The following is a 15,735-nucleotide window of genomic DNA, read 5'->3' on the forward strand; positions in this document are numbered from 1 at the left end:
TAACCCACCATCACCATGCGACCGCAAGATGATGGTGTTACCCCCAACAATCATATGCCGTTTGTTTTGTGGTCCCATAAAAATGAACTCTGGTCTGATCAATAATTAAGTTGCTATATAATTTATAAAGAATATAATTCATCCCATTCCCATATGCATTTATTCAAATACAAATGGAATATTCTTGTAGCATATTTTTTTCTGGTCGAAATTCTTGTAGTATCTTACGCATCTTGTCATGCCCAGGTACTTTCTTTTGAGTCACGGCACTTTTTTAATTTCTTTTACTTGTGGGGATCCACTAGTTCAAAATTAAAATAAACAAATTTAGAATCTTCTCTTGTTGGATAAAGGACTTGTAGTTCAAATAATTAAAGAATATTACACATGATGTCATAAATTTGATAACTAAAGTATCATAACTAAGTTTTCTATCTACTGCATTAACGGGCGACATAATGAAGTTAATTTTTTTTCGCAACCAAACTAAATTAATTACTATTAATTAGCCATAATTTAGTAGTAAATACCTCTATTTGATGATGTCTTTTGTACGAATTATGTAGATTCAGAACCGTACATATGAAACAAAATCAATTACGAAATTTCCTTCTTTTTGTTTCTGAATTTCTCCGCAACCAAACAAGGGAAGTAAGAAAACATAGATTGCGGCGTGGAATTAGCAAACAAATGAGAGTGAAGTATAATAAGGATATGTGACGCAAAACAGTGTTCATTAAAATGACAGCGCATTGGAGATTCGGATCATAAAGGAAGCATCTTCCTTTGTTGACACGATGACACCTCAGCCGCCCTTTTTTCTCAATTTCTGACTGGGAAATTGAAATTGAAATTGAATTGGTTAATACCTATAAATAAGAACATGTGCATTATTGTAACGGTCTCTCTTCGGACATTTGAGTCTTTTCGCAACCTTAAAAAAGGAAAAAGCCAGCAAAAGACCACAAGGGATTTTGCTGTGTCTGTGTGTTGTGTGGTCAATGAGGCCCAGCCAGCCAACCTCCAGAGAGACCCAATTAGCTTCCTTTCCTGTCTTCGAAATATAAAATTACGCGCTCTCTCTCACTCTAACCCCTTTTCCCTCACACACACTCTCTCTCTCCGTTGTGTTTATCGACGCTGTTCGACTTCATCGGCCATGGCGATCTGAGAGAATGTTTGCGGCTTCTCTCCTCGCCATCTGTGTCTCTTTCCTCTAACTCTATCGAGCAAAACGCACGCAACTCTGAGAGAAAGAGAGAGACTTGCATAAATTACAGATAGTCATAAATATATATACACACATCTAGACAATTGCACGAGCATAATGTCTGCATTGGATCCTGTCGATTCGTTCCTCTTCTCTCTCAGCAGAGCCTTTTGCAGTCCGCTAGCAGTTTTTGTCCAGATCCAGGTTTGTTTCCTCTTCTCTTATTCTTTTCTTTTTTTCTTTTGGTGATTTTTTCGTCCGTTCAGATCCCGGTCCTTTTGGTTGCCGAGAAATTTCGGCGGAAAGTTTATTTCTTTGTGTTTTATTTCTATTTGGTGTCGCGAGTGGGCTAAATTGCCTGGCACAATTGAAATTCGGGTCCTGAAATTGCCAAATCCTCAGATTCGATTTTTGAATTTCGTTTATTTTAGTTTATGGCGGCTTTTTTTAAATTTTTTTATTATTATTACAGACGATTAAGCTTCCAGTTTTATGAATTTGGAGTAATTTTCGATTTCTCTGTGAAATCAGTATTAGTTGCATAATGGGGTCAAGTATTTGATTTCTGGGTGATGGAGAAGTGAGAAATCCACAAAATGAATCAAAAATTAAAAACTAAACTGATTGTAATGATTTTTGTGTTTAGAGTCGACTATGTTACTACTAGATTTCTCAATAGCTTAGGTGATTATGTATTTTATTTTCTAATTGAAATATGACTTTCCCTTTAGGAAGTTCCAATTAGACTCTTTTGGGCTCTGAAATTTGGAAGTTCAATATCGTTACAATATTTAGACTAAAATAGTTAGCTATAGTTCCTTTTGGTGGGTTATACTTACACATATCTAATTTCTTTATTGGTGCTGTAGGGTTGTCTAATCTGTTTGATACTTGCTTTCGGATGGGTTTGTGCAGCTTATGTCAGGTACTTGAATGAATATTTGACTTCAGTTTAGTATCAACCACTGGCATGACCTCTATGCTCATTCAATGTTAAACTGCCAATCTGTGCTTGATGATCAACGTTTTTCGTTTTCGTTCTGTTTCCCTTATCAGGAATAGAGAGATTAAAAGGATGAAAGATAGCATGCAACGTGGAAATAGCTTTGCTTTCCTTTGCCATGATATCACTGAACTTGAGCACTCAAATCAGCTCAAACGGCCAAGCGTATCAGTTGTTATGCCTTTAAAGGGATTTGGAGAACACAATTTACACAATTGGAGAAGCCAGGTCAGAATAATGCATTTCTCTGCTCCTGTAAATAGATAGTGTTCTTCATCAATAATTTTGTACTTATAAAGCTAAGTTTACTAGGCATGGTATCCGTTAGTATTTTTGTTTATAGATTTATAGTTTTGCACACATAGATCAATCTTCCGATAGGGATGCTAGAGTCTTCTTTGCTTTAGAGTGTGGGCTGGTTTGTGAGTTTATATTCTTGTTTAGGAACAAAAAAGGATTTGAATCCAGTTACAATGTGTTGGACACTTTCTGAATGGTTAGGCTATCATGTGAAGTGTTCAAGATTCTAGTTAAAGATGGTGGCTAGCAGAAATCCTTGTGCTAGCTGATTTTTAATATGTTAAATTTGTATTCAGGGTTTTCCCTTCAATATGGTTTTGACTGTTCATGGTTTCGTTTTGTTAATGAACACAGATCACTTCTCTCTATGGTGGTCCCTTAGAATTTCTTTTTATCGTGGAAAGTACAGACGACCCTGCTTACCGTGCAGTATCTATGTTACTATCTGAGCTTAAGGTATAATAACTCACAGAAATCATTGGTTTTTCTTAATATAAATTATCTTAATGTTCAGAAGAAGAAAAAATGTATATCCAGGACAAAATCAGATAACATATGCTTGGAGGCAAAACTTTATCCCTTCTTGATATTTTTTGAAAGTGCTTTTTGTTGAAACATAACATTGTTACAAATATCCTTGTGCTTGCATATGTGCCTATGTGATCTATTTTAACTGCTTACTTGTTTACCATGATTCCCTTACAGGATGAGGTTGATGCTAAGGTTGTTGTAGCTGGCCTTTCAACAACCTGTAGTCAGAAAATTCACAACCAATTGGTATGTATCTGGTAATGCCAGCTTTCCTACTATGCTAATGCAATAGCAAGGTCTTACGCAATTTGCATTGTATTTTATCATACAATCCTGTGTCTATAATTGTTCTCTATGCTGAGATGCTTTTCTTCATGGAATACAGGAATATAAATTTGTTACTCAGTGTTAATAGTGTAGGGTTATATGTCTAGACTATATAATGCTTCAGACTCATTGTTTAATAACATTTCCTTTGAGGATTCATGTAGAAGGCAAAGGAAAGCTGCACTTAGAATTAGATCTCGAAATCTGAGCTTGAGACTTATTGCCTATTCTTGTTTAAATTTCCTGCATACATGGTTTGAACTTTGAAGCATGTGATTCTCTAGTGACTAATCATGTCAGTTACTAGATCGTAATGTCCTTTTGCAGGTTGGAGTGGAGAAAATGCACAAAGACAGCAAGTATGTATTATTTTTGGATGATGATGTCAGGCTTCACCCTGGGTCAATTGGAGCCCTAACAGCTGAGATGGAGAAAAATCCTGATGTATGCTTTTTTTTTTTTTTTTTTTTCTGACACCATATTCAGCCTATCTTATACTTCTCTGTTTTGTTAACTGTTATGGTGTTAATTCTGTTTGAAATGACGTGCAGATATTTATCCAAACTGGATACCCTCTTGATTTGCCATCGGGAAGCTTAGGGAGTTACTGCATTTATGAATATCATATGGTACCTACTTGTCCCCCAGAATTTGTCGTATACACGTATCTGTAATTTAATGTTAGTACTAGTGTATATAATTTATGACCAACAAATGAACCGATGTTTTTACTTCTCTTGAAATTTTAGAGTCCAAGTGATTGTGTGAGAACTTTTTTTACTAATGCTTATACAATTGATCTTCTGTACATGTGATGGCATCTGTGTGTATGCAGTAGGGGTTTGATAAAAGTGACATTTGGTAGTTATTTCTTGTATTTTATCTTAAGCTTCCTATACTATATATCTTCATTGTAGTCTGACTCCTAGTTATCTGGAATTTGCTTTGTCTGCAGCCTTGCTCAATGGGCTTTGCTACTGGTGGAAGGACATTCTTTCTGTGGGGAGGGTGCATGATGGTAAGTAGCAGTTACCTTCTTGAAGTCCTGTGTGCACTATAAATCAACATGCTGTTTTAACTGCTTTAAATTGTTTGCAGATGCATGCAAATGATTTTAGACTTGATCGCTATGGCGTGGTCACAGGACTTAAAAATGGTGGTTACTCGGATGATATGACTCTTGCAGCTATAGCCGGTAATATACTCATTGATGTTTTCTATGCCGCTGATCTTGTCAGATTACATTGTACCATGTTCTCCTGGGATTTGGTCATTCTTTAAGTTGAAACCTTAGGTTTATGATACTGTCATTACCTTCATCCAAGGCTTCCTCCATGATTTGGTTCAGTATGGTCCAAAGTGGCTATTTATTATTGCTGATGTTATTGACCTTTTCCAGGAGCTCATAAGAGGCTGATCACATCACCCCCAGTCGCCGTGTTTCCTCATCCACTTGCAAGTGATCTTAGTTTTTCGAGGTATGTAATGCACTTGTTCAATTCCAAAAATGTCATATTTCATACTTACATCTTTGGACTTGTAATGTAGGTATTGGAATTACTTGAGGAAGCAGACATTTGTATTAGAATCATATACAACCAAAGTTAACTGGATAATGAACCGTGCATTGTTTACCACCCACTGCTATCTCTCATGGGGATTGGTAACACCATACTTAATGGCCATTGTTCATATCACCGCAGCCCTGAGAATGTATATTAAGGGGTATTCAATCGAGGAAACAACCTTCACTTTTGGTGGTGAGCACTCTAGTTTTCCTTATTAGGTAGGTTAGTGGCATTGATTTAAACCATACTTACGCAGAAAATCAGTATGCAAGATAAAGTTTGATTCTCTCTCTATTTATCCATCTATCTATCTATCTATCTATCTGGAATTAGAAGTTCAACGTGGACATGTGCACCATTAATTTGAAACTTATTTATGCAATATTTGGAGTTTTAACCATTCATCTACCCTTTCCCAGGATTGAAACTGGTAAGCTGCCTGGCTGCATGCACATTGATCGAACTTCTTTCAATGTGGAACTTGACCAGGATAGAAGTTCATCTATGCAACATGTTATCACCAGAGGCACCTAAACTCTCACTTGCTTCTTACAACTGGGGACTTGTAAGTATTTCTCTCTATACAGTGGAAGGACTCTGAATTTCATTATGGATGTTCTTATGTCTTGAATGCCGTCTATTATTATATTCTATCACCATTTAACTCCAGTCCTCTAATATGCATGCACTGGTTTTGGATTGGGCAGGTATTTATTGCAATTCTAGTAGATAATTTTTTATACCCCATCTCTGCCTTCCGTTCACATTTCACCCAGTCAATAAATTGGTCTGGCATTCGATATCACTTAAAGGATGGGAAGATATTCAAGGTATGCTGGCTAAGACCTTTCTTAACTTTAAGAACTTTAGTTTTTTCCCATATATAAAGCAAAAAACTGTAAGACATTGTATTTTCTGAATGATTTTTTATATATTTCCACTGAAGATTGAACGAAGCAAGGATATGGGTCCAGTATATACTGATTTGGGAGGAAAGCATTTAGGAAAGAAAGGAGCTCCTCCAAAATTGTCATTCCTCAGCTCTTTGGCCAGAAGTTTGGCACAATGGCGTCAGCCCAAGAAATATGATAGCTAGTAGTAAAGTAATGTGTTTGAAGAAACATATCTTTTGATCAGTTTGCCCAGCTTTCAAGATTGGATGGGAGAAGGAGAATGTTAGAAGAAAAATTTGTTGGGGTTAGATTGGTTGGCCATTCAATAATTGATTTTTTTAAGCGCTCTAGAAATTTTAGTCTCATTTTTTAAAACCCCATTCAATCCATTTGATTCTTCAGCCTCAACCCACACCCTGTCTCGGTTGATTGATTTGTAATTTGCACTCTCTTTTTCTTTTTTAGTTATGTAACTTAAATTCGTATACAGCTGAGATTCAAATGATAGCCAGTAGAGATTTTATTTCATATGCTCTTATTCTTATACGTTAATTTATCTTGGTCAGTGATTCTATTCAGTTGGCATGTAAACTGTAAAAATTAACTAGATTAATAACTAAAACGTATGTCTGCACGGTGCCCTTTCAATTTAGTCTGCAGTTTATTGGAAAAGCTGCTCACTGTTAGGACTATTATGAAACAAATCCATAAACAGGTGATAAATGCAATACTGAACCCAACTGGAAAATGTGTGTATACAGAAAAAATACTGCAATTAAGACAAAATTCAAATGGAAGAATAGATCTCAAAGTACATTATCTCACTGATTATATAAAATTACACTCTAAATGGTCACAGCTTCAGATCACCGATATAAAAGTCGTTAATCATGTCAAACACTCGGGTAGCATGCTGCGGCCTACCATATGAAAAGTAAAGACAACATGAAAATGTCAGCAACATTCCTGCCATAACTTCGCAAATGCAAAGATATGTGCTAATGTAAACATAAGTAAATGATTAGGAAGATAAAAGGAAGAACAAGCAAAGTTTAGTTTTTGACAGAGTTCATGAAAACAAGAATTCCCAGCTCTCCTGTTTCAGAACTATGTATGTAAGTTACAGATCAAGTAATTATTATCACACCATTGGAGATGCCAATAAACAACATAATTTTGAACAAAGAAAGAATACAACACATTAGCCAGAGCATGAGAGATGTCAAAGTAGGGGTTCATTTTCCACGTTTGTAGTGCCATTCTAAGAGAAAAACCATTACCAATTGCCAGTATCTTGTCTGCATTTTATTTTCCTTACAGCTAGTTCAAGGCCTCACAAGAGGGTTGACGAGATACTAAGTTAAAACCTTTTGTCTTAAACCCAAGTAGATGGGTGGGGGACAAAGGCTTCACAGAATATTTTTCAGTCACATACATTAACCCAGCCAGTGAAAAAATTGAGAAGATCAGTTGGTGAGACTTCACCATAAATTTTTTGGAATGGATGGAGAAAACATGCTTATTATTATATCCAAACATCTAATGACAAGGAAAACAGGCGATACTTACCCGAAAAACCCTTCAGTTGAGTCATCCCCAGCATGATCTAAGATGGCATCACCACCTGGGTGCTCCTCTACATATGAGGTAACATCATATACCTAATTTTATTTTATTTTGGTTACACAAGGAATATGCAAGTGTTAATATACCAGAAACACAAGAGACCCAAGCAAATGAAAAATCGTTATGTTACCTTGTCTTTGATAATTACCCAACAATCTGTTCTCTTATTATGCAAAGAGACTTCAGCTTTAGTATACATTCTGGCTGGCTAAAGAAAACAGTTCATATGAAAAGATAAAAGAAGCAGCAAAGTCAATAAGCATGACTGACAATGAAGATAACACAAATATTTTCTTTGGGTGTTATTAAGAAATACAATTACCTTATCATATGTAACATTTGAATCAACTTTTTTTGTATGCCCTGCATTCAGAAGATTTTCTTTTTTAACAACTCAAACTTGAAGAAGATATATTTATCAAGGTTCAAGCTTTTAGTCTAGTAAGACCTTTTTCTTTTTCTTTTTCAAGATAGACAAAAAAGGAAATACCATATTTTGGGCCCCGTGGGATCAAGATGAAAGCTACCAGAAGAATAACCACAACCAGTGCGACCGCAGCTATCATCATATCTCGAGCTGAGCTCCTCAGACTGCTGTATCAGAATTCTAAAACCAACAAATGAACAGATCAGAAATGTGGTAAAACTTCACACAAGCTCAAGCTCCTTGCACAATCGAATCCAATGAATGCTAGAAAACGAGTACATAAACATACAAGGATAAGGCAGGCATTGTTTGGGTTTTCATTTTTGTAACCCAGCAGTTGACTAACTTTCTAAGAAGTGCATCAAGTGATCTCAGAAAAACAACTGAGAGTGTGGGTCATGAAAATCTGTTTAGAATTTTCAGCGGTTTTAAAGTTTCTATTTTTTTTAATCCGACGAGCAATTAGTAAATAGAAGGATGAAGATGAAGATAGAGACCTGCAGATTTAAGGAGTGGATTTTCCGGCGATGGTGGACTGAGAGCTTGAAAGGCGGACGCGCCCTCAGAGATCTTAAGAGGGAGAATGTTTATGACTCGGACTCTCTCCTTCGTGCTGAGATAGTGTGGCCCGTAGATGATGGTGGTACACAATGGGCCTAATGGGCCTGTAGCAGGTGGCCCAATTTTAGTTCTGCAATACTTGGACATAGGTATGGACCATACTAATTAGATTAAATTATTAAGGCATGTCCTGGTTAGGACAATTGAACAATGTAGTGTGTTCGGCTTCTTACACCCAAGTTCAATTCAGGGTCAATTTCTCTCCCGTACATTAGAGTAGTTTGAATGCCGCTTTGTCAAAAAAAAGAAAAGAAAAAAATTGCATTAAGGCCCAGTGTATAAACCCATTAGCATAACAACCCAACACTGTACCATGGGGTTCTAGTGCGGATGAGGCTGAAACTTGTCTGAACCCACAATCGGGTTCACACTTCAAACTTGAAACTTGTCTTGTCTGCAAGGTTTGTCTGTCCTTTGCCGACTAGCTTGCTTCAATCAAATTATTATTAAGACAGTTGTCCCGCTCTAACAAATTTTCCACCGAAAGCCACATTATCTTAGCACAAAGTACTTCACGGAATAGAATAAAGTTGCAAACAGGGAATCAATCAATACAACTTTTTTTTACCTTGAAAAACAAACACAAAAACAGTTTCCTTCCCAGCAAAGAAAGAAAGTGACCACAGCAAAACATGGGTTGCTTCAGTTCTCGCAGTTCCACATCCAAAACCTCATCTCCCATAGAACCACCACCCTATCAAATTCAAAATCAACATCAAAATGCTGCTCAGCAATACCAAGAACCCCAAAATCTCCAACAACAAGTCCTCCTGCAAATCCCAGGATGTAGAGTTCACCTCATGGATGAAGGAGAAAGTATAGAACTTGCAAATGGTGAGTTCATTCTTGAGAACATCTTGGACGAGAATATTTCTCTGGCCACCATAATCAAAGTTGGTGATGAACTTCAGTGGCCCCTGACAAAAGATGAGCCTGTTGTAAAGCTTGATGCTTTGCACTATCTCTTCTCTTTGCCCATGCATGGTGGTGATCCTCTGAGCTATGGTGTCACTTTTCCAGAGCAGTATGAAAGCAATTTGGGCTTTCTGGATTCGTTTTTGAGAGAGCACTCTTGCTTTAGTGGCTTGAGCACATCCACCAAAACTAACAAAGGTGTTGATTGGAAAGAGTATGCTCCAAGAATGGATGACTACAATAATGTGTTGGCAAAAGCAATTGCAGGAGGGACTGGCCAGATTGTCAAGGGGATCTTCATGTGTAGCAATGGTTACACCAATCAGGTCTGTTTTTGCCCTTAAAACCCTACAGCATATGTTAGTACTAGTCATAACATAACAACAACAAAAAATTGTTTCAAGATTTTTTTAAAAAAAAATTTGCTTCTGAAATGTATCATCAATCAGGTCTGTTTTCAGTTCATGTTTCTAAAATTAGTCAAGTAGTTATATGGTAAGGTGGAGTAAGGTATAATCAAATGAACACCCTCTGGGTTCATTTCTTGGAAACGTCTAACAATTATTTGAATGATCATGGGAGATGAAAACAGCTTCAAAAAGGAGGGGAAGTGACATTGGCTCGTCCTGTCGAGGAGAAAAGTTATGTCAAGGAACAAGGAAGTAATAGCAGCAAAAATTCTGGTGCCAAAAAGAAGAGTGAAATCAACAAGAGCTTGAAACGGTAGCCCTCCAATTAAACACATTTTCTTATAACACATTATGTGATCATATAAGGGTTTTTCCTCAAGTCAACATATTTTTTTGTTGCTAATTCAGTGTGAGAAAGTTGTCAAAGATGACTTCAAAGCTCAGCAAATCTATGCTTGATGGGGTTGGCATTGCGACCGGATCAGTGATGAGACCTGTGGTTAAATCCCAGGCAGGGAAGGCATTCTTTGCCATGGTTCCAGGACAGGTCCTCTTGGCTTCCCTTGATGCCGTCAGTAAGTTGATCAAACTCATATTACATTCTTTACATTGTCAAGATCACAACAATATTTACATATTAAAATGGTCCATCCTGCAAAACTGCAGATAAGATTTTGGATGCAGCTGAAGTTGCAGAGAAGCAAGCTCTTTCTGCTACCTCTGGTGCTGCTACTAGAATGGTCAGCAACAGGTAATGATTAATGGCAAAGATAGATATATACACAATTGAAGGGTCTTGAAGATTATTGTTGAAGTTTGGTATATTTGACTTGGATTTTGGTATTAGGTTCGGGGAAAGTGCAGGGGAGGCAACTGAGGATGTGTTTGCAACAGCAGGGCATTGTGCAAACACTGCTTGGAACATCTTCAAAATAAGAAAGGCCATCAATCCAGCATCATCTGTCTCTACTGGAGTATTGAAGAATGCTGCCAAAAGCAGCAGCAGAAGTTCTTAAAAGCCAATTTGATATTTATTACTCGTCATTCACTGGAGGTTGTGGTAAAAATGTGTAAAAGAAAATTCCTCTATAGATTGTTAGTCCTAATCTTGAGTCTTCACAACCACTGTGTAGAGGTCAAGATTCTTCATGAATGTAAACTCTATTGGGGTGTGTGAATTTCTCATCAAGTTCAAACTTTCTTCTTCCTTCTTTTTTTTTAAGTATAAGCAAGAGTCAGGGGGTTCAAACCGAAGACCTATGGTTTGCAAACCAAGGTCGTTTTCTCTCACACACAAATGATTTCTTCTCCCTCTTGTTTTGTTGTTGTTGAATGTGTTGGGTTATGAATTTATTGAGCTGTGAGCTAAATTAACTTATAAAAAGTAGACAAAAAATATAATGGGTTGGGAGGGAACTAGCCTTGCAGGCTGAAATTCAATAACCATCCTTTACTAATCATGGTAAAAAAAAAAAAACATGAAAGAAAATAGGTATTTATTTTAGTGATTCTTTATCCAATTTGAGAACCTTTTTACTGTTCTTTTAGTCAGAGACACAATTGTACTTGATTGCTAGTCATGGTAAAAAAAACAAACGACCACACTCGTGCAAACTGGCATTATGTACATCATCCTGCAACTGACGTACGACACGACACCGTATTTAGCTTGAGAAAAGTAAAAGTAAAACAACCTATTGAATTCTCACTTTCCACTTTCGGGAGCCGCAACTTGTAACTCTGTAACTCGCAACCGCCGCTCTTTCGACAAAAATAAAAAACCCAGTTTCCAACAGAACACTCCCAAGTTTCTTTCATATTTTTTAATTATTTCAATTTTTTGAGTGAAAAGAAAGAGTCGATGTTTCAGAGTTCAATGGAAGACGACGACACGAAGCAGCTGAGCATATACAGGGCGGCGAGGACGATAAAGCGGAGGGAAAACACCCTCTACAACGCCCTTAAATCCATCTACGACGACTCCATCTTTGTCGGCGAAATCTTGCAGGTTTGGCCCGACCTCCCTCTCCTCGCAAACCTACGATGCGGCCTCTGGTACTCTTCCAAGTTCCACTCTACTTGCTACTTCAAATCCACTGACGGCCACAACAATAACTGGTCCTTCAACACCTCTCGCCTCAACCTCCATGTCGCTCAACTTGCAGGTACAACATACGACTGTCATGTTTATATCTTTGCTTAACTTTCTCTTCTCTCTGGTTTTTTTTGTTTGTTTGTCTGTTTGTTTTGATTTTGGGTTTTTGTTGTTGAATTGGGTAGGACAGAAAGGAGGGTGCTTTATTGTGGATGCAACTCGGAGAGGGAAGAGGTTTCCAGATAGCATGTCGAAGACGATACCCATTTGGACCTGCGTTTTGAACCGATCTATTTCTAACCATTTGAATAAAATGCGTCAATCTGCTCAGTTCAATGATGGGGTGAGTTGAAAACCAAAAAACAGAAGAAAACAGAAAGAAAGAACCCAACTTTAGTGTTGTTTGCAACTCTGGTTGCTCTGTGAAGCCAGAGTTTGATATGTTTTCACAAAATTTCAATCTTTTTCTAATTGGATTGAAGTGTGATTAATTGGGTCAGTTTTATCTGTTTTTTTTTTAGCAATTCTGATTATAACTTATATATTCGAATGTGTCATTGTTGCCCAAGTTGTATACATATGGTTGTCAAAATCATGACTTTTTCTTTAACTTTCCTTGCTTATAATCAGGAGGTAAGTACTTCTGATGAACAACATTGTGAAGATACAAGACAGACCAGTGTTGATTGGGATTGTTCCTTGCATCTTCCTCTTTGGGTTTCTGAAACAGAGAAAGCTTCGATTGAGGATCGGTTAGACGAATGGACCCGACAGTTGGAAGCCAGTGGAGCTGACATTGCCTCCCTTGCTTCTTTATTGAAAAAGCCGCTACGCCCTCTATGGATATCACAAAAGACTGTCATTTGGTTGAACGAAGTTCCGGACCACGATTCATGGGATTTCACACCAATCATTCTTGTTTCTGCCTCTGCCTCTAATGGTGTTGTACAACAACACAGGACTAGTTCAGAATTTAGCTGGAATTACATAGCGGGAGCAGGTGATGATGAAGAAAGCTGGGCTAGGGGTTTAACACCTACCCTCTTCTGGAACCATGCCTATGAAATTATAAATGCAGGACCCGTTTTGTGTAATCAGATGGTAGCTGATATAGTCGAAAAGGATCGAGTGTATCGCGCTCGAAGGGGACAAATTGCCCCTCAGGTCACTGCCAAGGCCTCCAAGTTGGTAGAAAACTCAGTTCATTGTTTGCAGGATGACTCAGTGTTGCCTTTAGATATTTCAACTATAAATTTTGATCTAAATTCTTGTGATGAAGATTGTACTATATGTTGGCTGGGTTCAACAAGTCTTGCTGTAGGCAAATCTCAAACTGGTATGCTCAATTAAGAGCTCTTATTTTTTGATAGCATCCCTAATCCAACAACATCACTTCATACAAGCAAACTCTTATAAGCATATGAATTTTATGGTCATCTTATACAGACATCTTGTTAGAGTGAGGTTCTCTTGCTCTGGCAACATAAGATGCTTATGTCAAACTTTAATCTGGACTATTGATCCACATAATTCTTATATGATTGTGTGGTTCAGATCTATAGTCTGGCAAGAGAGCAATTCTCTGCCTTTGGCATATGTTCTTATGTAATCTGATTCTCCTTTTTGTTTCTCATTGATATCTGGCTTTTGTCAGTAGCATTAGCTAATCATCAATTCATTCACTTTTCTTTTTGTTATTTTTATTTGGCTTTCCTTGGTTTACCGTATTTGGTGCAGCTGCAGCATCTAAAGTTGATTGTATATTAAATTGTGATCAAGAGCCCATGTCTGCCTCCCTTCGGCATGATAAAGTATATCTACATCTTCCTATGGTGGTGAGTTTAAAAGAATGACAGGACAACATTTGTACTTTCGTGTTCATTGTGTATGTATTCCCCTACGGCCCGTTTGATAACCATTTCATTTTTAGTTTTCATTTTTTGTGCTAGAGTATAGAGGAAAATGAGAGTGGAAATGGGAGTGAGGTTGAGATTGAGAGAGAGAGAGAGAGGATGAGAGGGGAGGATGGAAGGGAGGAGTAACAAAAGTGAAAACAAAAACTTGAAGGTGAAAACAATTTCAAATAGATTTCAGTTTTTAGTGTTTGTTTTCACTTTCGTTACTCCTCCCTCCCATCCTCCCCTCTCATCTTCCCTCCCAATCTCATCTTCTCTCTCATTCTCACTTCCATTCTCCCTCTTTTTCCTCTATACTCTAGTACAAAAAATGAAACTAAAAACTAAATTTGAAATGGTTATCAAACGGGCCCCTAACTTTTAATTTTTTTGCAGACATCAAAGTTTGATCGCTTTTCCTTATTGAATAATCTCCCATCTGCGGTGAACTTTGCAAAGTTAAATCTAAGCAAAGGGAAGACCCTTCTAATTTGTTGCAATAATGGTAAGGACTTCACAGCTCTTGCCTGCCTAGTGAAGGATAACGCCCTTGGAATACAATCATGACTTCCATTTGCATTACATGGCTTCCATGTTGTGCTACTTCAATTCTTCAATTTTTTATTCCTTGGATTGCTATTTGTGTCTGCTAATATCTTCCCATATCCTCTGTTTTCAGGGGAAGATATCAGTGTATGTGTCTGTCTGGCAATCTTGACATCTTTATTTGATGGTGGAGGTATGCTTTCTTCATCTTGCAAGAATCTTGTTCCAATTATATTTGAATTTGATGAGTTTTATTATTGGTTCAATCTGTTTGTGGCGTGGGAACCATTTATGGGCTAAATCTTGTGTAGTCTTTGGTTATTCAATATTGATTAATGTTTATCCCGCTTGCTAGCGTCTAATCTTATTCAAGGAAAGGCCGTAATATTTTCTGTTCTTGAATTGTTTTCTGAACTTCCTACAATTTCATCAGGAACCTTCGATGGTGGAAATTTCTTTAGTGAGATATGCATTACTAAATTGGAAATGCGGAGGAGACTCGTAACCATCTGTAAATATGTAGTAAATGCAAGGCCATCAAGAGGGAATCTGAAGCAGGTTTTCGGTTTTCTTAGTGGTGGAAGAGCTGGTTTGGAGAAGAGGCTTCACTCGCAAGATCAGTTGCTCGAATAAATTATGAAAGCTCGATGCTGAAATTTTGCAAGTTGAATCGGCATGGAGTTGTATAAATGAGTGAGCATTGTAACAAAGAAAGGGAACTTAGAGAAATTAGAGAATTGAGGCTCCAAGTAGGAAGAGTCACATTCATTCATATCCCATTCTTTTGCACTCTTGTGCATTCTTCATAAGCTGACTAAGTTGATGGCAGAACATGTTTGTCGCAAGTCTTTAATTAAACTAAGATTTCATTGAGAGGCTTTTGAGGTTATAGCTGTTTATGAACAAAATGTGATCAATAAGAAATGTGCCATATGTACTTACTTGATATGAGTGATGATCATTTCAATTGTTGAATGCAAAAGGGGGGAAAAAAAAATCAGAAATCTGAGTTTAGAGTTTAAGAGCATAAAAACAAATAATATTATTATGGTCAAGAATTTGGAGCTGGTACCAATGGCTCCAATGTAAAAACCTTTGATCAGTGTATATTCATTGGGTGCTTGAGGGTTTCGAACCTCTGTGATTTCAAGTGGAGATGAAGAACTCAACCAACTGAGCTATACTCCACTGGAGTATATTGGCATTTGATTGAATTTTTTCTGTTGCTTGGCCATAATTAATTAGAAAACAGAGAGATGCTGGATAGAATTATAAAGAGAAAATCCAGCAATGGGCCCCTCTAGAAACCTACCTGCACCACAAATAAATATAGCAGTGCTCCCTAAACGATCACATTGGCCCATTAAT

General features: G+C 37.4%; 4 protein-coding genes across 6 annotated transcripts; 3 read left to right on the plus strand and 1 right to left on the minus strand.

The window, feature by feature from the left end:
- Nucleotides 1–921: 921 nt before the first annotated feature.
- Nucleotides 922–6,366, plus strand: LOC117634043. Its single transcript, XM_034367944.1, has 14 exons — nt 922–1,414; nt 2,080–2,135; nt 2,267–2,441; nt 2,868–2,969; nt 3,219–3,290; nt 3,699–3,815; nt 3,923–4,000; nt 4,327–4,389; nt 4,470–4,566; nt 4,771–4,849; nt 4,920–5,131; nt 5,359–5,504; nt 5,647–5,769; nt 5,886–6,366. The coding sequence occupies exons 1-14, from the start codon at nt 1,328–1,330 to the stop codon at nt 6,033–6,035; spliced, it is 1,557 nt and encodes a 518-aa protein (XP_034223835.1). The 5' UTR covers nt 922–1,327; the 3' UTR covers nt 6,036–6,366.
- A 180-nt stretch (nt 6,367–6,546) lies between these two features.
- On the minus strand, nt 6,547–8,497 carry LOC117634044 (cytochrome B5-like protein). Its single transcript, XM_034367945.1, has 6 exons — nt 8,383–8,497; nt 7,949–8,065; nt 7,781–7,821; nt 7,589–7,666; nt 7,402–7,493; nt 6,547–6,752 (listed from the first exon to the last, which is right to left on the minus strand). Exons 2-6 carry the CDS (start codon nt 8,025–8,027, stop codon nt 6,686–6,688), a joined length of 357 nt encoding a protein of 118 aa, XP_034223836.1. The 5' UTR covers nt 8,028–8,065; nt 8,383–8,497; the 3' UTR covers nt 6,547–6,685.
- Nucleotides 8,498–9,045: 548 nt separating this feature from the next.
- On the plus strand, nt 9,046–11,123 carry LOC117634431 (senescence/dehydration-associated protein At4g35985, chloroplastic-like). The gene is made up of 5 exons (XM_034368538.1): nt 9,046–9,747; nt 10,014–10,144; nt 10,240–10,406; nt 10,498–10,582; nt 10,679–11,123. Exons 1-5 carry the CDS (start codon nt 9,139–9,141, stop codon nt 10,845–10,847), a joined length of 1,161 nt encoding a protein of 386 aa, XP_034224429.1. The 5' UTR covers nt 9,046–9,138; the 3' UTR covers nt 10,848–11,123.
- Nucleotides 11,124–11,638: 515 nt separating this feature from the next.
- LOC117634641 lies at nt 11,639–15,313 on the plus strand. 3 transcript variants are annotated; one of them, XM_034368822.1, is made up of 7 exons: nt 11,639–11,996; nt 12,112–12,269; nt 12,557–13,262; nt 13,664–13,761; nt 14,218–14,326; nt 14,501–14,560; nt 14,801–15,313. In XM_034368822.1, the coding sequence occupies exons 1-7, from the start codon at nt 11,693–11,695 to the stop codon at nt 14,998–15,000; spliced, it is 1,635 nt and encodes a 544-aa protein (XP_034224713.1). In that variant the 5' UTR covers nt 11,639–11,692; the 3' UTR covers nt 15,001–15,313. The 3 variants fall into 3 exon arrangements, with proteins under 3 accessions (XP_034224713.1, XP_034224714.1, XP_034224715.1); XM_034368823.1 differs by having other exon boundaries at nt 13,670–13,761; XM_034368824.1 differs by having other exon boundaries at nt 11,856–11,996; nt 12,117–12,269.
- The last annotated feature ends 422 nt before the right edge of the window (nt 15,314–15,735 follow it).

The sequence above is a fragment of the Prunus dulcis genome, chromosome 7 (assembly GCF_902201215.1).
Source record: "Prunus dulcis chromosome 7, ALMONDv2, whole genome shotgun sequence".
NCBI classification, from domain to species: domain Eukaryota; kingdom Viridiplantae; phylum Streptophyta; class Magnoliopsida; order Rosales; family Rosaceae; genus Prunus; species Prunus dulcis.